General features: G+C 48.0%; 2 protein-coding genes and 1 non-coding gene across 10 annotated transcripts in view; 1 reads left to right on the top strand and 2 right to left on the bottom strand.

Moving 5' to 3' along the window:
• The window catches only part of MECR (mitochondrial trans-2-enoyl-CoA reductase), a 30,864-nt gene extending 12,858 nt beyond the window's left edge, over nt 1-18,006 (bottom strand). The window contains exons 1-3 of one of the 4 annotated variants that reach the window (XM_038531349.1): nt 17,810-18,006; nt 4,571-4,668; nt 3,983-4,114 (exon numbers count right to left, since the gene is read on the bottom strand). In XM_038531349.1, coding sequence (XP_038387277.1) covers nt 3,983-4,114; nt 4,571-4,668; nt 17,810-17,964 — 385 coding nt within the window. In that variant the 5' untranslated portion in view covers nt 17,965-18,006. Of the gene's footprint in view, nt 1-3,982; nt 4,115-4,570; nt 4,669-10,142; nt 10,258-10,318; nt 10,463-17,809 lie in introns of those variants that run through there. The other 3 variants (XM_038531348.1, XM_038531350.1, XM_038531351.1) reach the window with 3 other exon arrangements.
• On the bottom strand, nt 15,541-15,645 carry LOC119870621. The gene has a single exon (XR_005356268.1). It is a non-coding gene; the product is annotated as a U6 spliceosomal RNA (small nuclear RNA).
• A 6,071-nt stretch (nt 18,007-24,077) lies between the features above and the next one.
• Nucleotides 24,078-27,132, top strand: part of PTPRU (protein tyrosine phosphatase receptor type U) — a 78,700-nt gene continuing 75,645 nt past the window's right edge. For 2 of the 5 annotated variants that reach the window (XM_038531345.1, XM_038531341.1), the window contains exon 1: nt 24,560-24,715. In XM_038531345.1, coding sequence (XP_038387273.1) covers nt 24,643-24,715 — 73 coding nt within the window. In that variant the 5' untranslated portion in view covers nt 24,560-24,642. Of the gene's footprint in view, nt 24,172-24,559; nt 24,716-27,132 lie in introns of those variants that run through there. The other 3 variants (XM_038531344.1, XM_038531343.1, XM_038531342.1) reach the window with 2 other exon arrangements.

Below are 27,132 nucleotides of genomic sequence, written 5' to 3'. Positions count from 1 at the left end.
GACACCACCACCTCCACCCATGCAATTACCTGCTCCCCTGGCAGATGCCCCTCATTCTTCTCTTCAAATCTAGTGATTTGGCTTCTGTTCCTCTGTTCCTGTCTTCTTGGGTCCTATGGCACTGCCTTGTTCAGACCCTTCTCGTGTGAAGCCCAACTGTTTAGCCACCTCCTTACTGGCTTCCTGCCTCCACCCTCTGCCTTTCCAAAGCATTCTTTGCACTGCTAAAGTCTGGTCCACTCATTCTTCTTAATTCTTCCTTGGGCTCTCTCTGACCATAGATGTGAGCCCTCCATGACTGGATCCCCTCCTACCTCTACAGCCTCATCTCGCGTCTCCCTCAGGCCAGCTGGGACCTAGCCAAACCCCACTACTGCAGTTCTGACAGTGCCATGCCTTCTCCACCACTGCACCTTTGTACACGCTGCATTTCCTGCCTGGAAGCCCTTCCTCACCTAGCCCACTGGCTGTGCTTCTACTCAGTCTTCCAGACTGAGTTCAAGCACCACTTCTTTGGGAAGCCCCTCCTAATACTTCCCAAGATGGGGGCTCTTGCCTTTGTGTCCACCTTTTCCCATAGCCCTTACTAGAGTGTATTGTGTTAAGCGTTGTCTTTTTATTCCTGGGTTCCCCATCCCCAGCCAGCTTGGAGGGCAGAGACTGTCTGCCAGAGGCTGGCTCAGAGCACCAGTCCCTATCAATATGGTGAATCCTGCTGCTCTTGGGTCTGTTCAAATGTCTAGGCTCTTTCACTGCCAGGTAGGGCTGCAGGACAGAGTGGATCTATCCTTGGCAGCTTTTCTTTTCTTTTTTGGTGGGGGGAGGGGAAGAGAGAGAGAGTGAGAATCCCAAGCAGGCTCCATGCCCAGCATGAAGCCCGACACACAGGACTTGTTCTCACCACCCTGAAATGATCTGAGCCAAAATCAAAGAGTCAGATGCTTAATCGATTGAGCCACCCTGGTGCCCTCTTGGCAGCTTTTCTGATCTCAGAGAAGAAAAGACCTTCTTTTTTTTTTAAATTTTATTTATTTATGATAGGCACACAGTGAGTGAGAGAGAGAGAGAGAGGCAGAGACACAGGCAGAGGGAGAAGCAGGCTCCATGCACCGGGAGCCCGATGTGGGATTCGATCCTGGGTCTCCAGGATCACGCCCTGGGCCAAAGGCAGACGCTAAACCACTGCGCCACCCAGGGATCCCAAGAAAAGAGCTTCTAATAAACTTCTCTTACTATTTTTTCCTATCTGGTACCTTTTTCTTTCTAGAACTGCTCCTTCCTAACCACTGAGGTTGTTAACTGCCAGCTCCCATCCTCTAAACCATAGGGGTGGGCAAGACACTCAACTAGGACAAATGGAATGGCCTAGCCCCACGCTCCTGGTGGTTCTAAGCCATAAACATCTTTGCCGCAAGCATTTCTGCCATATAACTCATTAACCATAAGGTAATTTTGCCGTAAAAAGTTAAAAAAATATAACTGGTTGACAGTTTGGTGTGACAGTTTGTTGATTTCATCTACTGGTTGACAGTTTGGTTTCATTTCTCCATTGACACAATCCTCTCATTTTATACTATATAAACTGTAGCCCTCATAACGGTCTATACAGTAGGACAGTTTTGAGCCCACATTTCCCAGAGAACTTTAGAACCTATATCAACAGAAATGTGACAATATGCCAAAACCAGACAATGGTGCAAAGGCTTTCACAACACAATACAAAGCCCAGTTATAAATGTGCATCCTAGTATTTGGAAACTGATACTTCTCTTAAGGAAGAAATTTTAGCAAAAAAAAAGCATGATACTGATTCAGGAGACAAATCAACAAGCACAAAAAATTTTATGATACTAGGAACAAAAGACTTTGAAAATAAATGCTTAGGTACATTTTGTGGATTCATGAAATAAAATCAGTATTTGTGCAGTATTGCCAGACATCTACACATTTTGAATTTTCTCCAACATTTTTATTTGCAATAAGGTCTTTTTAATTTTGTTACTAATTTTTCATGTTTCATGATGTCCTTTTTAATGAACATTCCTCTTTTATTTTTCATGATTTTATCTTTTACAGCAAAGTTGCCTTATGGCCAATAGTTATGCTGCGAAAATGCTTGCAGTGAAAATGCTTATGGTGACAGTGCTGGACATAACGGCTCAGGAATGAACAAGGACTCAGGCAGGGTCAGTCAGTCTTCCTACCAAATGGATATGGCTGTGCTGGACAGATTGTGTTCATTCGTTTGTTCTTAAGATGATGCAAACCTCAGGTTGGTGGTGGCCATTTATGAAAGGTCAGTTTGAATCTCAGCTCTACCATTTATTGGCTGGGTGACCTTGGGCAAGTTGCTTAATATTTTACACTTGCCTCATATCTACTTCTTGTGGGAATGACTGAGTTAATATATACAAAGTGCTTAGAACAGTGCCTGATGCAAAGGGAGTAGACAGTAAATATTTGTTGATGCTATTACATCACTATATGGGGAGATTCCATCTGAGAACTAGTGAGAACAACAAAATGAGCCTGATATCACTGGTTCCTGGATCCAGCTGTGCCTGAAGCCTTCCAGTTGTTGTACTTCCCAGAAACCAATTAACTTTTTTTATAAACCAAGTTTGAGTCAACTATCTGTAAATTATAACCCAAAGGATCCTAATACTGTAGTGTAGCAGGAAAAATAGTGGCAAAAGATTTTGATGGGCTCTTTTTCAGTTTGCTGTTTGAATTTGGGCAAAGGCTTTTTCCCAAGCTTCAGTTCCTTATACATCTAAAGGGTTGGATATTGTCTTCCCTGCTTCCCTCTCGTGGTTGCTCTCAGGATCCTTTGTATAATGTTTGTGCCTCAAAAACTGAAATGCTAAGGAATAAAACTCACCAATGACTCCTTACTATATATCAAAGAGGATCCTAACTCCTTAGCTTGGCTTTTGCAGAGCTACCCCATCTGGCCCCACTACCTCTATAACCTTTAATCACTTAAGTGGTCCTCTCCCATGTACAAATCCTCTGCTGAGGCTACACTGGATTTCTCATTTTCCAAACTCACTTTTGTGTCTTTGCTCATTTTGTTTCCTACAAATGCAGATTTCTGGCTCATCTCCATCTAACATAATTCATCCATTGAAGGTCCATGCCAAATAAGTCTCCTCCACAAACCCCTCATCCTTCCTTAAGACTGTCTATCTCTCTCACATTTGCATTCACACACAGAGGAGCCAGAAGTGTCCTCTGCTTCCTGTGAACTTGTAATAAATCCTTTATTGAGATTGCTAGCTTGGAGATTTCTTCAATTATATATATATTTTTAAAGATTTTATTTACTGGGACGCCTGGGTGGCTCAGCGGTTGAGCATCTGCCTTCGGCCCAGGGTGTGATCCTGGAGTCCTGGGATCGAGTCCCATGTCGGGTTCCCTGCATGGAGCCCGCTTCTCCCCGCTGCCTGTGTCTCTGCCTCTCTCTCTCTCTCGTGTGTCTCTCATGAATAAATAAATAAATCTTAATTCATGAGAGACACATAGAGAGAGAGGCAGAGAGACAGGCACAGCGGGGAGCCTGATGTGGGACTGGGGCTTGATCCCAGGACTCTGGAATCACGACCTGAGCCAAAGGCAGATACTCAACCACTGAGCCACTCAGATGCCCCTCTTCTATTAGATTTTAACCTTCTGGAGAGCAAGGGCTATCTTTTTTGGGTTTCCCACTGTATCTTACAGCAGGGATGTAGGGATTCAGAGAATCACAGCTCTGATCAAAATGCGCCCAAAAAGATGAGATAGCAGGTCCACCACCTCCAAAGTGGAAAAAACACAATTTCTGCTCTCCTGTTCTGCTCTTGTTCCTACTGGTGGTGGGTATATGAACTCAATAATAAACCCTGCATTGCTTAGTTACACTGAGCCAAAGAGCAAACATTTCCAGTGTGAGTGAAATACAATCTGGAATAATGAGAGGCTGCAGACACCTGGAGCAACTTACCCAAACCGGCATTTGCTGGAATCACCCAGTCTCCTGGCTTCACCCCAGTCACACTGCCGCCCACTGCTACCACCTGTCCAACGCCTTCATTCCCTCCAACAGCAGGCAGCTTGGGAAGGAGGCCATAATTTCCTAAGGGAGAAGAGCACAGTGTCACCTAGTGAAGCTTGAGCAGTGAAAGAGCAGGAACTTTGGAGTCAGATCTAAGCCCAATCTGGGCTCTGCCTTTGACTTGCTGTGTAACTAACCAGACTCTCTGTGCCTTAGCTTCTTCATCTGTAAAGGGGATAATATTTTTTTTAGCGTTCATGGTTATTATGGGGATTAGATAATGTATGAAATGAGCCCAGCACATCACAGGCACTCACAGTGGTTGGTTTACTCCCCACTGCAATTTTCCTAACTCTCAAAAAGCCTCACATTCCAGAGAGGGGAGGCCAGAGAGGGCTCATAGTCTGCAGATGGCTCATCTGGAGAGCAGCTGCTGCTAATCACAGGAATTTCACACCCACACCTGAGGAAAGATGAAAACGAGGTGGCAGCTAAGCAAAAAAGCCAATTAACATAAGCCACAGAAACCAAGGTTACCTTGGATCATATTTATGTCAGATGGATTGATAGGGGCCGCCAGCATCTTCACATGGACGTCTGATCCGCCCACAGCAGCCAGCTCCAGGTTCTTCAGCCTAACACAAAGCCAAAGAGAGATGTTAATGTCACCCAGGCTAGACAGGGTGTCTTTTGCTCAAATCATCTCCCCAAAGTAGGTCAGTCAGCAACATTTTTGAGCTGCCATTGTGTCCAGGAATTGGGGTTGTTAGAAGAGAGAAAGGTGCTACAGGGAATTAGCACAGGTTATGGGTTAACTGTCTCATTAACTGCACGTGGAACATCTCTAGTGCCTTCACAATCCCACTGCCCACTCTATGACAGAAACTAGTGAACCTTCTGCTGGCCAGGATTAGCCTTGTGTTCTCCAAAACTTGCTTATCCCAGTCACCTGGTGTGCTTACTAATAATGCAGATTCTCAGGCCCCAGCTCTGACCTACTGAGCCAGAATCTCAAGATAAGGAAGGGGCAGCCCAAGTAGTTCTTATAGACAGCTGTAACTGGGACACTCTGGGCTAGCCTATCTGTTCTCTGCTTTTTATTTTATTTACATATCTGTTAGTTATAGAGTGGGTGAGGGAAATAGAGAGATGCCCAAGTAGTTCAGAAATAACTCCCTGGGTGTCTCTGATTTGCCCCCTGGGTGAGAATCCTGGTCTGTCAGAAGGGATGTTGGATGGACAGCTGAGTCTTAGGTATGCAGCCCCATGACACGATGGCTGTGTTGCAATAGGCAAGTTTCTTCCCAGCTCTAGGCCTTTCTCCATTTGTAGAATGGTGGGAGGCGATGGTCGTTTGGGCTTGCTCACTGCCAACAGCTTCTCCTGTTTCAGGTGGGATTTCTATGTGGTAAGGCTCTGCTCACAGTGGGCCCTAAACACCATGGAATTAATGTACACTAGAACTTTGGTTAATTGGTTAAACCTGCTGAAGGGCTTTTGTGGAGCCCTGGTGACAAGGTCCATGTGTTGTTTTTGTTTTGTTTTGTTTTTTATAAAAGGAGACCTTCCAACCAGAAAATACTTATTGGTATTTCAGACCAGCAGTCCTTGTGACTTTTTAATGACCAGAGAGACTTTCTTTCTCCATACCAAGACTTCACATTTGCACTGTTTCCCTATGCCCAAATGTACTGGTTAAGTAATAACTCTCCTCATTTTTAGTTAGCAACAGCACATGTAAGTGCCACACAGAGGTTTTTAGCATCAGGCCACAGTGTCAGTGAACTAGGCTGATGTAATTCTATCCACTTCTGGCAGAAATCTGACCTTTTAATTATACCTGAGGCTCCATTTGGGGTAAAAGTGTGATTTTCAAGAAATGTCTTGTACTAATAGTAGTGACAATGGCGGCAGGTATTTATGAGGTATTTGTCATACATCAGGTCCTGCACTAAGGGCTTTAAATACACCATCTGATCTAAGCTATAACTCTCTTGTGAGGAAAGTACTGGTATTCTCATCCTGTCGAGTAGGAAATAGAGGCTCCTAGAGATTATGAAACTTGCACAGGATAAGGTAAGTGGTCAGTGGCAGAGCTTCCTTCCCTACTTTCAAAGTCAGCACTCTGTGCTCTGCATGAGAGCCTGAAATTAGCCTGAAATTTCCAGTCCTGAAATTAGTCTGGGAATCCCCCGACTGTCTACAAGGACCCCTGGGGATCTAAGGACCCCAATCTAGGAATCCCTGTACTGGATCATGACCAAAGTAAGGGAGGCCATGCCTCGCCGCGACTGAGAGCTGCAAAAAACCTGAAATAGAAACACTCTGTACAGTAAATAGTTAACTAGGAACGAGTTATGACCAAGGCAGAATAAAGAAAGGGCTCTTCTTGTTTAAGTAACTGTTAAGAAATGTATGCATTTATACACAGTTGGAGGAGGGGAGTCCTTGTAATAATAATAATCATAATAACTACTGTTTGAGCGCTTACCACTGAGGCACTCTGCTAAAGTACTTTCCATGCCAGCTTTCTGCCATTATTCTGATCTTATGGGTGAGGAACAAAGGCACAAAAGAGGCAAATAGCTTGTTCAAGGCCATCAGAAGTAGTAAGTGGCTGATCTGATTTGAACCTGGCAGTCTGACACTAGAGAAGCCAGCTGGTAAGGGGCTAAGCGGACCAGGCAGAGGGTGGTAAGATGAGCACCAGCCTGGAGTGGTGTGTGGGTGTGATCCTTGCTGGACCTGCCTGGGGAGATGGAGAGGGGTGAACGGCTCCCCAGTCTCCCCAGCAGGTGGGATAGGGAGCCATCAACGCGACAGTGATGTTTCTCTGTGAACACATTGAAGTCTGCATCCTAAAGAAAAATCTGCCCAGAGCAAATGGACTGAAGACTAGCTGCCCCTTTATATTATCTGTACTGCTTTTCTCTTACATTTTGACAAGTAATCAGTTTTTCTACAAGCTGACAAAGTCCATGTGCTTAAGCTACTGAAAGACATTTTATTTCTGCACATTTTCTGCATTCTCTCCCCTCAGCCCAGAATTTCTTTTCTATAGCTTCTCCACAAAGCGAGAAATTCAATTCACCCTTTAAGACATCATCTAACCCTCTTGGTCCTGAAAAAAATCCCTTGCTCCATCCTCAGTACTCTTGTTACACAGAAGGGGTGACTATACCATTTAAGACTAACTTATATGAATTTTTTGCTGTTTATGAACTCTTTTCATACATTCCTTTCAATTGATCACAAAAGGCCTAAGTTCACATTCCTTTTCCAAAACTCTGCAGGTGAGATGTACATCAAGAGTTCAGAACCATGTATTATCTACAACCCCCTATGGGGGTTGGGGCAGCCCTCTGTGATCAGACCCATTGTTTTTGCAGCAAAATGTATGAATATTCACACTGAGGGGGATGAATAATGACCACATAAAAACTTCACAGTAGATCAGGCTTTCCCTCCAAATGAGTTGTGAAACAAAAGAAATCAAAGTAGAACTGTCAGTTTACAGAACTTTCTGGATTTTGGAGTTGCAGATTCCAACTTGGATTTGGATCCAGGTCTTTTCAGACTCCGTTCAGGGCCCTTTTCACCTCCCTGTGTCTTATAGCCACAATGTGCATGTGTGTTGGCTCCCCAACTTGGCTATGAGCTCCTGAAGGGCAGAGAACTCTTAGTTGTACCTCAGTGTTTTGCAGTGCCTGGGACCAAAGCAGCGCTCAAGAATGCTTCCTGATGAAATTACCCAACTTTCCTCCCTACTGAGAAAACGTGGCATAAAGTGCCAGCCAGGGCAGCCCTGGTGGCGCAGTGGTTTGGCTCCGCCTGCAGCCTTGGGTGTGATCCTGGAGACTCAGGATCAAGTCCCACATCGGGCTCCCTGCATGGAGCCTGCTTCCCCCTCTCCCTGTGTCTCTGCCTCTTTCTCTCTGTGTCTATGAATAAATAAATAAAATCTTAAAAAAAAAAAAAAGTGCCAGCCATTTTAAGGGGGTGGGGGCAGGGAGAGGCTCGAGCCATAGGGAATTAGCTGTTGAGGCTTATACTCTTCTTCCTGGTTCCGGGCTGTTTAGGAAAAGAACTTTTTTTTTTTTTTTTTTTAGGAAAAGAACTTTGAAGGATGGGTACAAATAGAAATGGAGATTGTCTTTAAGAGAGTTTGGTCTAAGGAAAAACCCATGGCTCTTTTCCTCACAGGAAAGTGCGGATCAGTTTTGCGGTAAATCAGTTTAAAAATCTAGATGATAGGGCAGCCCTGGTGGCTCAGCGGTTTAGTGCCGCCTTCAGCCCAGGCCTGATCCTGGAGATCCCGGATTGAGTCCCATGTCAGGCTCCCTGCATGGAGCCTGCCTCTCCCTCTGCCTGTGTCTCTCTCTGTCTCTCATGAATAATAAATAAAATATTAAAAAAAATAAGGGGATCCCGGATTGAGTCCCATGTCAGGCTCCCTGCATGGAGCCTGCCTCTCCCTCTGCCTGTGTCTCTCTCTGTCTCTCATGAATAATAAATAAAATATTAAAAAAAATAAAAATAAAAATCTAGATGATAAAAAAAAATAAAAAAAATAAAAATCTAGATGACCATGGTCAAGATGGGAATACTGGTGTAGGAGCATGGGTTTGAATCCTGCCTTGGTCATTTACCAATTAGATAAACCTCAAAATACTCATCTGTGAAAGGGGAAGAACACGAGAACCCGGCTCTCAGAATTGAATGAGTTAATGTACATAAAGCACCTGATACACAATAGATGCTGAAGAGATGTAAGCTGTTAACAGTGGCAAGAATGTCCAAGGAATCCTTTGGAACAATTAGCTGGCTATCCCTTTGAAAAGAATCACTGTATCACAGAAAGGAAGACAGTACCTTTTTGTAAAACTCAACGAATATTTTACTGACAGTCGTACTCAGTGTCAAGTACCCTGCCAAGGGGTTTAAAGATAAAATCTGCGTGGGAGCTTGACTTAGGTGGTCACTGCGAGAGGCACCCCCCGAGGCAGGCTTGGGGTGCTATCCCTGACTGTTTAAGTGGCTGGTGGGAGAAAATGCTGGATTAACAACTGGGCTTGAATGAATGGTACCTTCATTCAATGAAGAATGGTACCTTCATTGGGGCTTGAAGGATAAGCAATTTACTGGGTGGACTGAAGGAGGAAGGCAGGCTTTCTTGCTAGAGGGAATGGCAAAGAATCTGACTTGATAACTGGCCAGGCAGTAGGTGCAGTTTGGACAGGAGCCATGGGAATGGAAGGGATTTTATAACCTGGAGTCTCTTAAACAAGAAATGGCATTGATGTCACTTGGTGACAAACTCTGTGTAGGGGGAGGGGGAAGTCTTTGATGGCTCCTGGGTTTCTGGTGGAGGCAACTAGATGTTGACACAGGGAGGAAGGAACAGTGGCTTGGAGTGGGGCGGAAGGTGTTATATTTGGAGCTTGAAGTCCTGCAGTATGGTATGGGGCAGAGGGCACTCCAGGCTGTGAGTCAGCTGTGTGTGGCTGGAGTCTGGGCAAGCAGATCATCTTACTCTGGCTGAACAATTAAATGACAACTCATGCTGACAGTTTACTAAGCTCCAGGCGTTGTGCTTAACATTTTATGTATATATATGATGCTGTTTAATCCTCAAAACACCTATCAGGAGGGTGTTATCATCCCAATTTACAGACAGGAAACTGAAGCTCAGAGGAGTAATGTGTCTTAGGTAAGACTCTTAGTAAGTGGCAAAACGGGATTTTAAGCTTGACTCTGAAGCACAGACTGTTGAATGCTAAGCTGGCCTCCTTTGCACTGTTTGCCCAATTCCCATCCTGAGAGATAGTATCAGGTATTCTCTGCGGCAAAATACGTTTGAGAAATGCTGCCTACTAATCGCCCTTTCTAAGATTCAGGCTGTGCTGCCTACTAATCGCCCTTTCTAAGATTCAGGCTGTGCATCAGAGTCACAAAGGCTGGGAGAAGTCATCCAGGGAAAAAGCCCATGTGGTTCTGTGTAATTCAGAGCTTCTAGAGTTAACTAAGCTGGGAACACTATTTTCATAGCACACTAAACAAACGCCTGCCCCCAGGCAGCAGTTTGAGAAACCCAGCACTGGGCTACAACCTGCTCCCAGTTCTCTTCTCTGTCTTCTGGATAGCCTAGCTTCTCTGTGCTGCCTGAAATTCACAGCAGTGGGAGGGAAGGAGAGTCGAGCAGGGATGAGGGTCTAGGAGATGGAGAGTTGAAGCTGCGAACACAGGTGGGCGAGGGCAGGGGTGGCCCTGACACATGCTGCTTGCCTGGCAGGAGGTATGTTGGTCCAGCTGCATCTCACCAGGGAGACCGGCCCCAGCCTGCCCCGTGGAATGCCATTAACACCACAGACACTGCTGTTCTGCGCACAGTTCTAACAGCGTCGTCAAGGATACCATTCTGCCGAGACAGGAAGGAAAACGGGGGCCAAGTCTGAATTCCAGGAGTTGGACCTTTGGTGTAATGATAGCAATTTCTTCATTTTTTTTTTTTTTTTTTTAATTCACCAAAGGAACTGGTGGCTGGGTTCTGGAGTGCAAATGAGGCACCCAAACACAGTCTGGCTAGATCTCAAGTCACTTCCCTGGGACTGTTCACGGACTTCCCCTGTGAATGTAATGGCGCCACGCAACTCGGAGGGACGCCACTGTCTTCACTCAACAGATCCCAGACTGGATAAGGTCACAATGAATCCTTTGAGGCCAAGGCTGTACACCTGTGATGGCATATGAACTACAAGGGAGACAAAAGCGGGCAGAAGAAAGAACCTTTTGAGATGGGGGAAAAAGAGGCCAGTACTCTGGGGACTGGCTCGATTCTATTTGCTGTGTAAGGCAGGCACTAGCCAGCTCTGTGAAGATCTCTTTCCCGCCTTTGGCATTTAATTAGCCACCATTTGTACTTCTCTTGCATCTTCCACTCCATCACCTCAAACTGATTAATATCATCTTGAGAGGGAAGAATAGGCGGGGAGAGACTGTCATGGGCCACACAGACTTTTTCACCTACTCACTATAGACAGCCAAGAATGTGTGTCCAGCATAGGGCATTGGGTGAAGGTAACTACATCTTATGTGGCTTTCTCCACGGTTTTTGGTCCCCATGGTCACAGACAAGCTGCCTTCTGTGGTTTGGTGAAATGCTTGGTGTGCTGGGTACACTGTCTGGAGATCTGATTAATAATTAATAATTCATAAGCAGGGCATACTGGGAATTGTGTAAGAATGAAATTCTTTGGTTCGCAGCTTTGTAACAGCTCACCCCTCAGCCGAGGTGGTTGGTGGCCTTGGTTGGTGGGGTTCTAAAGGAGTCCTGGGCTCTTAGGGAAAGTTCCTTTCCCTGAGCCAAGCTCATACACTCAATGTCTCTTGGTGTGCTTTGCACACCCACTTGCCTCCCTGTGCCTTTTCTGCCTCAAAGTAATCTTGCCCTCCCACCATTCAGGACTACTGGCACTTCAGTACAATCATTTTGAATGGGAAGGAATTAGAGACTTAGAGGAACTTCTGGAAGTTTCTACCTGGGGTTGGCAAAGAAACCCTCTCTCTAGCTTCTCAATCCCTTACTTTCTCTCCATTAAGATTACCAGTAAGCCTGTAAATCCCATAATATTCTACAGCTGCTGACAGCAGGAAACTTGCCTGAAGGGAGCTGCAGTCTGCTGCTTCGTTTGCTGAGGTCTAACCTTGTTGATCCAGAGAACAAGACTGGGCCACAGCAGGGGGACTGAGTCCCTGTCTGCAGCTGCTTTTGTCATTTTGACAGGTACAAAGATGACCATGCATCCCCTGCCTGGCAGGCTACTGATTATGATACCAACTAGGAGTAAAGGGGGCCCTTGGTGAAATTTTGTACCCAGGGCCCCTGATTTCTAGCTGCAGCACTGCTTCCTGGAGTTTGCTAGAAACACCACTGGCGAGCAGGCAGTTCAGTGTCTACTCAGTTTCACAGCTGTCAGGCCTGCACAACTCCTGGATCAAAGAGCACTCAGTCTTCTATCCATTCCCATGGTCGCAGGATTATGTGGAGAAGGACGCTAAAACCTCACCTTATCTCAGCAGGAAAAAGTGCTGCTTGGGGAGAATGGGGCAAAGAGATGTATAGGTTTTGAAGTATATAGAAAACGGAGCTGTGACAGTTTATTACTGGCAAAGAAGATGGGACTGGGTGGTGGTGGCGGGAAGAGACAGCATGTGTGCTCATCTTTACCACTGCTGACTTTGGTCAACCTCTTCATTTTATCAATAATAACTGAAAAGACTGGAGACTGGAATGAGATTTCCTCATTTGAACAATGAGTGGCAGAGCAGGGACCAGAACCCAGACTGGTGCTCTTGGGGGTGGGTCCCAGTGACACATCTTGAACCACATATTAACCTCATGGCAGCTCTGCTTTTCTTTGTCTAAAATGACCCTTCCACCTGCTCCAGAGTGGTAAGGGCCTGGAAGCACACTAGAGAACTGCAGCAGCTGCCTGAAGGGCCAGACAAGCATAGTAACTTGGGGCTGCTCTGGTGGGGGATGGAGGCAGCTCTCCTCCCACACACTCTGAACATAGGGGGAACTCCAGTGTGCTGTACGATATTTCCGAGCTCTGCCTGCCACGTTTCACCCTCAGCGTTTTGGCCCTCAACTCCACAGCCTAGGGTGAAGTCCAGAGGGAAGGTAATGTACAAGTGTGACAGGATGTGGACTCCAGCTTGAGTTTGAGTCCTCAGTGATCTAAAGCTAGTCCCCTCGGAGACTGATGGAGTGGACACCTCCCTCAAGGATCACATATTGAGTGTATGGTAGGCACATAATAAATATCTGCTAATCAGACACACCAGGTTTTCTCTTCCCTCTAGGCTTTTACACATGTACCCCCCAAAAGGGGTACCTAACCCCCTCAGAGTAGTCAGAGAATGCTTTCTCTGAAGGCACAGAGGTCTAGGTCGAGTCCCCCAGGAGATAAGGTGGACAATATGTGAGGAAAAGCATAGAAATACTCCAAGCAGAGGTACCCCTTTTCTGGGTGCCCACAGCAGTCTAAACATATCCTGATATGGCATTTTCCCCACAGGGCTATGGTCACCCATCTCCTGGACTCGGGTGTGAGTTCCTTAAGGGCAAAGACCACAGACTATTCGTCTCTGCCTTGCATGTAGAAGGCCCTCGAAGAATAACTCCTGGCTAACTTACTAAACCAATGAATTCTGTTCCCTCCTCTTTCATTCATGACCACAATAAAGGGCTCTAAGAGATCAATGAACAAAATCCAGTTCTCAACAGAGTGCCAAACCTTTTTTTTTCTTCAAAGTATTGTAATTCTGGTTTAAAAACCACATCACCTGCATAGTTTTGGTTATAAACACTGACATCAACTAACTGTAAAAACAAGTCCCTGAGAGTGAACAGTGTCCTAAAGTGAGGCCTTACTACCCATACAGCTTGGGTCCTCACTACCTGCTCCCCCAAATTCCATTTGCTTAAGACAGAATGGGTTTGTTTAAGAGTTTCATAGCTTCATTTCATTTTGTGCTGGCAGCAGGCAGGTGAGAAAGCTGTGATGATCAGGATGTCATTTTATGAAAGCTTCAGGATCTTGAAAAAGGAGACCAGACAGAGAATAACATTCCTACCATCTTCCCTAAGGTGGGGCTGCCCTTTCTATGAAGGGTAAAGACTTGGGGTCACCTGAATGGCTTATAATTTCACCTTCTCTTCTGGCCTATCTTCTCCATTTTATATGCCATCTCATTCTCAAAAAACATGAGATGATTGTCATTGTTTCTTTAGGTCTCTATCAAGGACTGTTATAAAGAAGGGTCCTAGTTGTATGCTCTTGGGCAAGTAACTGTCAAGCTTAAGCCTTAGTTCCCTTATCTGTAAAATGGGGAAAATAATGACCGAATTGGATTTTTGTGATTTTTAAGTTCCATAATATATTTGGGGAACTTAGCCCAATGCCTGCATAGTAAACCAAAGCTGTTTTTACCATAATACCCAGAGAATGGCAAAGTTCTGAAAGGGGACTTTCAGGAACAGAAGGAAAAGGGGACATTGGAGTTTCTATGAACTGATAGAGAACCCAGAACTCTGCACAAGGAGTATGGCCATGGGGACCTCTGAAATTTCCCGAGTTTATAATTCTTCCAAGTTTATCATTTTCTCCTGCAGTCTCACTACACTTAGATCAGTAGTTTGATCCTTTAAATGAAAAAGGCCCAAGTGCTTATTTAGGGGAGTTCACTTGGGAGGGGGAGAAAACAACTCTAGGGGAACGGGGAACACGGCTTAGTAGAGAGACCAGCTGGAATGTTTGGGGGCCAATTGGAATGAAGAGGACATTCAGAGATCCCTGGATGTCTTATTCTGAGTTCTGTACCCCTCACACCTGAGCAGATCGTTCCTCATTTCCTCCCTGCTGCTCAGTGAACACCATAAGCTACGCTGGTTTGGGGAACACTCTGCTCAGACTCTGGGCGGTTCCACGACCCTGCCTGGTGTAACCTGACCCACACACCCAGTCACTGGCATACTTAAAGGACACCTGATTCTGTGACAGTGTGGTTACCCTAAACCTCCAAAGACTTGACTACAAAGAAGAGAATCCCGGCCTCTGGCTTCAGTCCCTACACGAACAAGTCAAGTTGCCTGAATCTGGGTCAGAAGGGAAAGCCACTCTTCTGCAGTAGAGGGAGAATTACTGCCTGCCTAATAGTCTGTATTCACAAGGGCAATGGTTTCCAACCCTGGGCAGGGCATCAGAACCACTTGGGGAGTTTAAAAAACAGGTATGTTCAGGACCATCCTAGGCCTACTAACTGCCTCGGGGAAGTGCCCGGGAATATGGAGCAAGTGCCACAAGTCATGGGGATGTGAAGCCAGGGTTGAGGAATGTTGCATGAAAGTATCATGTTTTGAACTTCTGGGAAAGAACTAGGGTTCCAAACAAGGAGACCAGAGCGCTCTCTTTTTTTCCCTAAATGGCATTTGCTACCAGATCAGATTTGTTTTGGATTCCTTGGCTCTCCAAGAGGAGGGAATCAATCAGGAGGCAAGTGTACTCAGCTGCCTAACCTTCCCAGGCCTTTCCAAAGAGTCCCATCCTCATCACCACAGAGTTCAATTAAAAAAAAATTTCTTAGAGAAATTAGATTCATAACTACCATTTTTGGAACACTTGTTTTGTGGCAGTTCCTGTACCAGCCAGAGAAACTAGAAGCCTGTGAGAGAGGCACCACATCATTCCCATTTGGGATGCATTCCTGGAAAATGGTATTCATCAGAGCTTTACCAACCCATTACAGCAGTCCTCAGGGATAGGTCTTCCCAACACGGTGATCAGTACCAATGATTAACATACAATTTGAGGGGTACTGACTGATGTGTCTTCTCAGTATTCTAATGGTGGCTGTGGATAGGCTGAGTGCAAGACCCTGAATTTAACTGAAGCTTATCTCTTCCAGCTGTCAAAACATCTGGCTTGAATTTCTTTTTTTTAAGTAAAAATATGGAATGCATCATGAATTCGCGTGCCATCCCTGAGCAGGGACCATGCTAATTTTCTCTGTACTGTTCTACTTTTAGCATACGTGTTGCTGAAGAGCGCACTCTGCCCTGTATTTTAACCATAAAAATAATTCCATGTTTGCCTATCCTTTGGAAAACAATCAGACCATTTGCTGGGAATCAGAGAGTTGTAATCAAGGGACTGTAGGAGAGTACACAGGCACTTTCAGTGGACAGCATTAGATTGATCTCAGCTATTTAGCACTATTAGCTATACGTGTACTGTTGCCATGTTTAAAGATGATGTAACTGAGGCTCAGAGAACTTCAGTAACCTGCCAAACACACAGAGCTAGGATGAAGTAAGGACTGGTCTCCAGGTCTGATTCCCAGACCAGTGCTTCTGACTTAGCTCCACTACAGTGACCCCAGTAGCTCTTCTGAATGGTTACAGTCATTTATGAGCAGATTTATAATGGTTGACAATTCACATACTGTTTTTATCAGCCACATGCAAAAATCATGGGTTAAGATCTAACAGAATTTTAGGAGAACATAATCGTAAAAGTAATGAGGGCTCAGAGAGGCTGAATAACTTGTGTAAGATCAAACAGCTACTACTGGGTGGAGTCCGTATTTGATCTTAAGGTCTGTAAAGCTCCCAAACAGGAGCTTTTATTAACTGGCTAAATGCACATATACAGTGTGATAGAGAGAAAGTCATATGAGATAGGATTAGAAGCTATGGGTCCCTGTCCCTGTCCTGATCTTTATTAGCTCTATCACTTTGGACAAGTCCCTTCTTGTCTCCTGCAAACTGAAAACAATGATCTCCCACCTACTTTCTGGGAAGTCCATTCAAATGGACATAAAAGCATTCAGAATATAGTCTCTCTCTCTCTCTCTCTCCCTCTCACACACACACACACACACACACACACACACAAACACAAAATAGAGCCTAGGAACTCAGGCAAATCAGTAAGACCTAGGTTTAAATGTTGACTCTGCCACTTACTGGCTGTGCGACCTTGGGCAAGTGATTTTTACCTCTCTTACAACTCAGCTCTGTCACTGACAAAATGGGGTTAAATCAAGTACCTACCCTAAACGTGAGGATTAATTGAGAGGATCCATTTGGACACACCCATTGTGTGCCTGACACATAACACCCGGTCAGTCAAAGTCATTGAGGGATAAATGGATAAAATAAATGTGGTTTACACATGTAAATGGGAGGCATATATATAAAGTAGTGAAATAATGTACATCATAATGTTACATATTAGATATATAAAATAATGGAATATTATTCAGTCATACAAAAGAATGAAATCTTGCCACTAGAGACAACATGGATGGACGCTGAAGGCATTCTGCTACATTAAATAAGTCAGAGAAAGACCAATACTGAATGATCGCACTGCCAAGTGTATTCTAAATAAACAAAAACCGGGGCACCCGGGTGTCTCAGTGGTTGAGCAGCTTCGTTCCGCTCAGGGCGTGATCCCGGAGTTCCGGGATCGCGTCCCGCATCCGGCTCCCTGTAGGGCACCTGCTTCTCTCCTCTGCCTTTGTCTCTGTCTCTCACGAGTAAATTTTTAAAAATATATAAACAAATGCTTTAAGAAAAAAAAAAAAAACAAATAAAAACCAATCTCAGATACAGAGAACAAACAGACTGGGGTGTGTGTGTGTTGCATAGGGCCAAATGGGTGAAGGGAGGCAAAAGGTACAAACTTCCTGTCACAAAATCAGCAAGTCATGGGGACCTTACCTACGGCTTGGTAATTACAGTTCGTAATACTACACTGCATGTCTGAGAGATGCTAAGCGAGCAGACCTTGAAAGTTCTTCTCCTCAGGGAAAGAAAAAAAAAAAAAAAAGAAAATCATGTATGCTGACAGAGAATTAACTGGACTTACTGTGGCAACCATTCTGCAATATTTACACATATCGAGTCATCATGCGGTACACCTAAATCGAATATAATATCGTATGTCAATTGTACCTCAAAAAAAAAAAAAAAAGTTAGCTACACTATTACCGTCACGACTGTGCCTCTCCGGCCTTCAACTACCTGGAAGCACCGACTTTCCGAGCTTCCCAACGCGCCGGGGGCTTCCGTCGGGGTCCCGTTACTCTCCGCCTTCTTCGTTCCCCCCCCCCCCCGCCCCGGTCCCTCCTTCGTCAGTCCCCCCTTCTCCACAGCGCGTCCTAACCCCCTCCAGCAACCCCTGGCCCCGTTTAGGCGCCGCCTCTTACTCGACGACCTTGGCTGGGTCCCCATGGTGCCCATAGATCAGCGCCCGGACCCGGGAGGACTCGGCAGGTGCGGAGCAGGGAGCGGCGGCAGACCAGCCGCGGCCCCAAGCGAGGGACGGGGTTCGCGTCCCCAACAGCGCGCCGCGGCCCCACATGCTTCCGGCAGAATCTCGGAGCCCGACAACGCGCTGACGTCATCCGCCTGCGCCCGCGCGCGCCTGCGCCTGCGCCCCGCCTCCCGCCCCGCCCCGCCCCGTCTCGTGACCACGCCCCTCGCTCCTTTTAAAAGGTCGCCCTCTTCCTCGGTGGCCCGCGCTGTGGCGCCTGCGGAGGCCGCGCGGGGGTGCAGGGGCGCGAGGTCGAAGGTGGAGGTACCCGAGGGAGTTGCGGAGCCTCGGCGCCGGTCAAAGTTGTTCTCCCAGATAGGAGCGTCTGAGAGCGGCCCAGCGCTGTGTCTGCAGGCTGCGATTCGGTGTTCGATTTGCGGGAAGTCATTTACCCTTCCCTCCCAGCGCTCACCTGTGCCAGACCTTTTAGGGCATCACCTCGCTGAATCCCTGCTGCCCTGGAACAGCACAGGGAGGCAAAGTTCACCTCCTTTACCAATGAATAGCGTCCGTGTAACTTGGTGTGGAGATGAGAGTACTCAGGCTCGGAGCTAGAAGATTTAGGTTCATCTCCTCGTCCTAAAGCTTTCTAGTTTGGCCACCTTGGGCTAGTGCCTGAAGCTCCCAGGCTATTTCCCCATGGGTCTGCAGGAGAAAGGTGCTCTGGAAGGAGCCCAGGGTGGAGATGGGGCTCTTGCAGGAAGTGCTGTTGGAGCCTGTCCTACTCAAAATCTTCAGTGTGCATAAAAATCGCCTGAGGCCACATCTCGAGCCTACTGAATTAGAATTTTGGCGACAGGTCCTGGAATCTACAATTCCTACAAGCTTTCAAGAACATTCTGATGCAGGTGGCCCAGGAAACAGGCTTAGGCAAACACTGATCCAGGGCTCTGAAGGATAAGGAAGAGTTCCTTTCTCTAGATTTTATTGACCCAAAACTTGCCAGCTCCAAGCCTTTTCTCTGAGGAAGAGAAGAAAGCAAAGTGCTCTCCCGAAAGCTGCCGGTTGTTGGATTCTGGCAAAACTGTCTTTGAGTCTTGGCTCTGCCATTTTCCAGCTATTGGATTTTGGACAAGTCACTTGGCCTCTCTGTGTCTCCATTTCCCTATCCTTAAAATGAAGGAAATAGTAGTATTTGTTTCAAGGCTGTTGTGAAGATCAAGTGAGCTATTATTCACTGGAAGCATTTAGCACAATTCTTGGCACATGAAAGCATTTGATAAATGTTATTAAGTTATTGTGAAGATTAGATGGGAAATAACATATATAAAGCACTCAGTGTTTTAGGGTCTGGCTCATACTATGTGCTCAAAAAATGTTTGTACCTGTTTTTATTAATAGAGAAAGTAGATGTCCCATGTTGGAGGAAAGACTTGGTGTTACACTTGTATGTGAGTGTGCATGTGCCTGACCATGCACGCACGCGCGTGCGCACGCACATACCCACAATGCCTAGTTTTGCTTACCTTCTGTTTTCACTGTGACACACACACAGATCTGTTGAAGATTCTCTAGGTGACACTGAACTGTTGACATTATCTTCTGTACCAAATTGGATCCTCTGAATTCCCTGGACAGCCTTGCTGGAAAGCCTGGAGAATCATCCAGCAGGTCTTCCTCCTGGAGGCTGGACTTAGTCACCACCTCATTCATCCCAGTAGCCCCCACTTTTCAGTCCAGGACACCAATTTTTATTTGAACTATGTCAGGAGCCTTCTTCCTAACTGAAATCCTCTCCCCCTACTTTCCTTCTTTTTTCCTTTCCCAGGCTTCCAGAATGATTTTTTAAAAAATATTTTTAAGTAATCTCTATACTCAATGTGGGGCTGGAACTTATAAACTTGAGCTCAAGAGTCACATACTCTACGTACTAAGCCAGCCAGCCACCTCCAGAATGATTTTTTTTTAAACAGAAAGATCCAATTTTGTGTTTTCCTTGCTTAAAGTTCTTCTGTGACTCCCCAGTACTTAGACCCAGAAGCCACAGTTCTTGGTAGGACACCATGAACTACTGACATGTTAGATTTAAAACTGTAAGAAAACAAAACAAAACAAAACAAAATGAAACCGCAATTCTACGCTATACCATTCTCTTGTACAACTGACATGTGCTAAAGTCTTCAGAAAAGTGACGGAGGAAAAGCACCTTCAAAAAAGAAGATTCTATTCAGTAGTTAAGTACCTTCTTGCAAGTTAGAAAGAGATGGCTATAGTTTTAATTTAGTGGCTGAACCCCTCAGCTTAGCTTGAGGAGCACCTGGTTTCCCCAGGACTTTTGCTGGAGAACTACTGATTGAGGGGTTCAAGTCTCGTTTTCATGGCCTTGTATCCAATACCCTCTACCTTCCGAGTCACACACTGTTTTTATCTCCTGCTATAAGACCTGCGCATAGCCCATGATCCAACAGCACCTGATACCCACCTTTCCTAGCAATTCCATGTCTCATGCCTTTATTTGGGTTGCTGCTTCAGCCTGAAATGCTCTTCCTGCCTTGCCTACCTGGGAAACTCCAGGCTCAGATATCATTTCTTTGATGTTGTTTTCCAACTTGCTAGGTAGAGTCAACCTTTTCTGCCTTTGTGTTTTCTCTGAACTGGTGTTATGGCCTTTAGGGCACAGTCCCTTATTTATTTACGTGTCCACTCCCCCCTCTGGGCAAGAGTGGGTCGTGTTTGGTGCATCTCCATGACACCAGTACCCAATATGGGGCCTGGTCCAGGGTAGGCGTCATAAATATTCCATGAGTTGAAAGTAATTGAATTTCCTCATGGCCTGGCCCTATCTGCGGTGCTGTCTCCTTTTCCCCTAGATTTGGGCAGGTCACTCCAGGCCACTCAAAGATTCTAGAAGTCTGTTATCCTTTTTCAAGTGAAGCAGAACATTCTTTGTTCATCTGTTCACCTGTTGCTTGTGTTCTCCTTCTCTCTCCCTGACAGTCTCTGCCCTGCAGTCTTCTATATAAAGAGTGAGAGGAGATGTGGAATCCATCAGGTCTAAGTTTGAATCCTGGGCCCACCATCCACTATTCTGTAAGTGGACAAGGTGCCTCATCCTTTCTGAGCCTCAGTGTCCACATACAAAAAAAAAAAAAAAAAAAAAAAAGGCATCAATAGTAAACTCCTGTCAAGAAGCTCTCACAGGAATCCCCTGCAAACAGCATCATTCTTGGCTGTTTCTTCTTGTCACTGGATTTCTCTTCTTGAGAAAAAAAATCTTTTTTTGTTCTGGTGAGTCCTTCCTGTCTCTTCCTTCTCCAGCATCTGTTTCTTCCCCATCACCTTTTTCTTGCTTCTGACTTTCTCCCTGTGATTCTCTCTCTGTCTGATTCTCTGATTCTCTGCCTCTGGTCCTTCCTTGCCTGTCTCCCTCGACCCCTTCCCTAGCTCAGCCTGTTGCTCATCTGGGCTCACAAGAGAGAGAAGCAGGAGCTCAGAAGCCTTCAGCCCTCCCTCCTCTAGGCCCAGGCTGACCTCACTTGTGCCACCCTCAGTGAGGAGCCAGCCTGCAGTGGAGGCAGTACACAGGAAGGCCTAGATAGATCTTGAACTCCTAGGTTCTGTCCTGTGTCACTACCGCTAGTTAGATCCACCTGCCCATGGGTCCCTCTGTTTCCATAGTCTGTTCCCCACTTGGTTCATCTGAAGACTTAAAAAAAAAAGTGAAAGATCAGGACTTTTTACTCTTCTGTTTAATGCTCCAATAGCCTCTTACCTCTCCTAGTGTTTAATCCAAAGCTCCATAGTGTCTTGCATGACCTGCAGATCCTGCTGGCCTCTCTAGTTACATCTGGTTCCCCTTTCTTCCCCATTCTATTCCAGCAACCCTAGCCTGGCTCTTCCTCAAATGCACCAGCTCCTGCTTTTGCATGGGCTGTCCCTTCTGGCCACAGTGTCCCTCCCCACTGATTTGCTGGCTCCTTCTCTCGCCTCAGGTCCTGGCTCACATGTTTACCATATCACTTCTTCTGGGAACCCCCTTTGAATCCTCTTAACTCAAGTAGGATCACCTCTAATTATTTATCAGGACATTCCTTCCATTTTCTTTAGAGTACATATCACAGATTATAACGACATATTTTGCATGTTTGCTATTGGTCTTTTCCCTGAGTGTAAGTTTTGTGAGGGCAAAGCCCATGTCTGCCTGTATTCATTCATTTGTACACTCAGTGTTTTTTGAGTTTCAACTACATGTTGGACATGACGTTTTGGGATACAAGACAAAATCCTTGCCCTTAGGGAGCTCATGTTCTGAGTGGGTGAGAAAAAAAAAAGAATATGTCATACGGTAGGTGCTTTGTTTAAAACTGCAATAATCTGCCCCCGCTCCCCTCCCCCAGCCTCCCTTCATTTCTCCCTTCATTTCTCTGGAATATTTCCCATATACCAGAAGCAGTGGTTTATCACTATCTCACATATCAGAGAATTTACTTGTTTGGCTGTTTATTGTTCTTGTTTTCTCACTGGAATGTAGGCTCCATGAGGGTAGGAATTTCTGTTTTATTTTTCCACCTTGGCTTATAGGAATTGTTGAATAAATGACTCACTAGCTGGGATTTGTTAATTTGTTCCAGATGGGAAGCAGATCTCAACCTCCATTCAGGTTAAGCCAGATGGCCTTGATTCAAATCTCAGTGTCACTACATACTAATGCACAACCTTGGAAAAGTCACCTCTCTGTACCTCAACACCCTCAACTGTGAAATGAGAATAATAAATCATAGTGGTGAGGATTAAATGAGTCCATGTGGGTAAAGCACATAGAAGGTGTCTGGACATAGTGATGGACAACAAGTTTGATATTGTATGAGGGCCTGTACTGGGTAGAGGCCCAAATATACTTAATCTGTGTAGCCAGATGTAGACTAGGACTGAGGAGAATTAGTGATGGAGGCAGACTTCATGGCATGAAAAAGAATAATTTTCTAAAAACCCACACTGTAAGAAGAAATAGATGAATTCACTATTACAGTTAGAGATTTCAACACTTTTCTATCAGAAATGGACAGAATCAGCAGGCAGAAAATCAGTAGGGACATGGTTACGCTCAACAACACCATAGATCATAGACATCCACAGACTATGCCCATCCAACAACAGCAGAATATACATTCCTCTGAAGCTCATGGGGGATATTCACCAAGATAGACCATATTCTGGGCCATAAAACACATCTTAACTTTAAAAGACTAGAACACCTACAATGTTGGCCCTCAGACCACAGTGGAATTAAACTAGAAATCAAAACAGAAAGATAGCTGGAAAACATCAAATGACTTGGAGATTAAATAAAACATGAATTGGGGGCACCTGGGTAACTCAGTTGGTTGAGTGTCTGACTCTTGGTTTTGGCTCAGGTCATGATTTCAGGGTTGTGAGATCCAGTTCTCATCAGATTCTGTCTTCAGTGCAGAGTCTGCTTGGGATTCTCTCCCTTCTTCTCCCTCTGCCTCTCCCCTTGCCCCTCCCCCTGCAAGTGCACCCAAGCAAGCACTAGAGCTCTCACTCTCTCTCTCTAAACAAATAAAGTCTTAGAAAATAACACATAGATCAAAGAAGAAGTGTTGAGAAATAAAAAAAATTATTTATTTTTTTAAAGGATTTTTATTTATCTTTGAGAGACACAGAGATAGAGATCTAGGCAGAGGGAGAAGTAGGCTCCATGTAAGGAGCCCAATGCAGGACTTGATCCCAGGACTCTGGGATCATGCCCTGAGCTGAAGGCAGCTGCTCAACCGCTAAGCCACTCAGGTATCCCTAAAAAAACATTTTAAACTCCATGAAAATGAAAACACAACTTGAAAAAATGTATGGGATGCAGCAAAAGCAGTGCTTAGAGGGAAATATATAGCATCAAATGCATATGTTAGAAAGGAAGAAAGATCTAAAATCAATCAGCTAAGCTCCCGCTTTGGAAACTAGAAAAAGGAGAGCAAATTAAATCCAAAGGAAGCAGAAGAAAGAAAAAACTAGAGCAGAAATCAGTGGAATCGGAAACAGGAAGTCATAAGAGAAAAATCAACTCCACCAAAAGCTGATTCTTTGAAAAGATCAACAAATCAACAAGCCTCTCCTCAGGCTGAGAAAAAGTGAGAGCACATGAGTTACCAATAGCAGAAATGAAAGAGGGGACATCACTACAGATCCCGTGGATATTAAGAGGATAATAAGGGAATATTATGAACAACTTTAAAAGCCAGCGTTTCGGAAGACCCAACTATCTGGTTTTGGTAGGCGATGAGCACTCTGTCCTTGAAGGTATGTGCATTTGGAGGGGCCTAGGTAGGAGGGCATTCAAGCATCAAAGGGGACAGAAGCAGGGTGTCTTTGGGTCTCTGTTCCAAGAGCGCTGTTGCAGAGCTAAGCGTGGGCAGCGAGCGTGCTGGCTTGAGAATGTCGGTGCTGGGTGATGAAGAGACCTGGCCCGGGACCCCTTGGGGGGGGGGCGGGGGGGGGCGGGCGTGGGGGAGGGGCGCGCCGGGGCAGCCCGAGACCGGACCGGCTGCAGAGCGCGAGGCTGCCGGCAGGGGGCGCCGCGAGACCGCGGAACCCGCGGCGGGGCCTGACGTCAGCGCCCCGCTTGCTTGGGCTCCCGCTCTGGACTCGGCGCCAGTCCCGCTCCGCGCCGCGCCGCTTCGCTCCGGCTCTGGCTCGCCTCGGGCTGGGCTGGGCTCGGGCTCTGGCGGCGGCACCCCTTGCGCCGGGCCCCGGGGCAGGCGGCGGCGCGCTATGGCCCGCGCCCAGGCTCTGGTCCTGGCGCTCACCTTCCAGCTCTGCGCGCCCGAGACCGAGACTCCGGCAGGTAAGCGCGCGTCGGTCCGACCGAGCTTGCCCCGCGGAGCCCCCGGGGCCCGTGGCGTAGCTCTCAAGAAAGTGTAAGTGTTAGGAGACCGGGCGTTCGGCTCCCTGCGTGTGCCTGAGTGCTGGATGCGCGATCGGGTTCTCCCGGCGTTGTGTGTATGCGAGCGTTGTGAGTCCGTGAGTTATGTGTGCACCAAAAGGTGCCGTGTGCGTTGTGCGTCCGCGAGCGTGTTGGGGGCATGTTGTGTGCATCGAGGCGCTGGGTGTGCGCCGTCTCGTGCGCCTGCCAGTGTGTAGTGTTTGTGCGGCCAAGTAGGTGGTGTGTGTGCATCTGAGTTTGGTTGTGTGGCCGGAGTTGTGTATGCGAATGTGTTGCATTTGTTTGCGTTTCGTACGCCGCGGGCAGGGAGTGCTGCCTGTTGTGTCCGCGCGGGTGCTGTGGGTTGGTGTGCTGCGTGTGACCGGGAGTGCTCCGTGGATTCCGTCCGCGTGTGCATCGGGGGACGCGCGTGTGGTGTGTGTGCTCGTGCGGTCCGTGTACGTGTGCGAAGGCGTGGGAACGGGTCCGGAACGCGTGTGTCCGTGCGCCGTGTGCGCGATGTGTACGTGTGGGAGTGTCTGGGGCTGCTGGTGTGCGCCGCCGGGGGGTCGCGTGGGTCCGGGGGAATGCCAAGTGTGCCGGGAATGCGCGTGTAGGAGCGGATGTGAGCGTGCGAGTGTGTCGCTGCGTGCCGGCTGCGTGTCCAGGAATGTGCGAGTGTGGTGCGCGCCTGGGCGGTGGCCGAGTGTGCCCGGGGCCCGGGGCCGCCCGAGGGGGCGGTGTCAGGCTGCGTGTGTGCGCGTGTGTGTGTGCGCGCGGGTGGCGCGCGGGCCCGGACCAAGTTGCCGCGGCGGCGCCCCCTCGGCTCCTGGGTCGGGCCGGGCCTGAGCTCGCGGGGGAGGAAGGGGCCCCGCGGCCGCCGACTCCGGCCTGTCGGGCTGTTTGTTGTTTCGCAAGTTCTGCGCGGCGCTGGCGGCCCGCTGCTCCGAGGCGGCGCCCGGGAGGCCGGGGAGGCCGGGGAGGCCGGGGAGGCCGGGGAGGCCCGGGAGGCCCGGGGGCGGCGGGGGCGGCGGGGGGGAGGGCGCCCCTGCGGGGCTGGCCGGCGGGGGAGGGGCCGGGGGCGCGGGGGGGCCGGGGGCGCGGGGCGGGCGGGCCGGGGCCTCGGCGGCGGGACGGCGCCCCCTCCCGGGGCGGGCGGGCGGCGCGGCGGGCGCGGGGTCTCCCGGGACACTCCCTCCGTGGACTCCGCAACTTTGCCGGGACCGCGGCGCGCGTGTACGTGTGCGAGCGTGTGTCTCGGTGCCGGTGCGGGGCTCGTGTCTGTGTGTCCGTGCGTCGGCCGTGCGCGTGTGTCGGCCTCCCCTCCCCGCCCCGCACCCTTCCCTGCGGCCTGAGATCCCAGCCCGGGCCCCTGCGGCGGCCGACTTGCGCCCCACCCGTGCCCCGGGCAGGGGCGGCCCGTCGTCCTCCCGCGGCCTCGTCCTCTCAACCCACCCCCCCCCCCCCCCGTTTGGGTGGCTGGAGCCCGGTACCCAGGGGCGCCGAGTAACGGGGAGACGCCCCACGCAGAGATCGGAGCCAAGGCACGTGCCGGGCCACCTGGGCCCGGAGGGACTCCTCCCGGCCTCCCCGACTGGAGCTCGCTGCCCCGCCGCCCCCTCGGGCCTCCCGGGCCTCCCAGGCCTCGCTCCTCTAGCTCCTGCAGCCGCTCCTGCGGGTGGCTGGGAGCTGGGAGCTGGGGCCCGGCTTCCTATCCGCCCCCCAAGCCCTCCAAGCCCTCCTCCAGCAGCTTTGTCCCCTCCCCCCACCCCGAGATCAAACCGGAGGGAGGGGTTCGCTATGTGCCTCCCCTCCTCCCACCGCGGCTCGATTGCGAGAACCCTCCTGTGCCTCACCCCCTCCGGGCTGGGGGGACTGTCAAGAACTGAGATTTGGGATGGAAGTGAGATCTTGGGCAAGTTACTTCCATTTTGGGGGTCTTGGTTTCCTCCTATGCCTTATGGGCATTAAAATAATGGGGCATCGTACTTGGTGGATTGTAGAGCAAGGCTCTGTGAGTGCCAGGGAACAAAAGATGGTTTTGAGGACTGTTGCAGAGCCCCAGAAGCTGTGATTTGAAGCCAGGGGGACCTGGGTTCAAATTCTACCCCTGCCACTTGCTGTCCTTGTGACCTTGGGCAAGTCACTTCACTCCTAAAGTTCCTGGGACGCTTGTAGCTATTACCTTTAGGGCTTCATTCATAAATAAATGCTTTGTAGAAGGGATACGATGTATCCTTGCCCCAAACCTGGGGGAAATCAGCCTGGCTCCCTGAATGCGTGGAGTCCCCTGGCCCACCAAGGGTGGGTGTGTGCTGTCTCACAGTCATGCAAATCTG

This window comes from Canis lupus, chromosome 2 (genome assembly GCF_011100685.1).
Source record: "Canis lupus familiaris isolate Mischka breed German Shepherd chromosome 2, alternate assembly UU_Cfam_GSD_1.0, whole genome shotgun sequence".
In the NCBI taxonomy this organism is placed as follows: domain Eukaryota; kingdom Metazoa; phylum Chordata; class Mammalia; order Carnivora; family Canidae; genus Canis; species Canis lupus.
The sequence above is the reverse complement of the archived record's forward strand: the minus strand, read 5'-3'. Positions and strand labels throughout refer to the sequence as shown.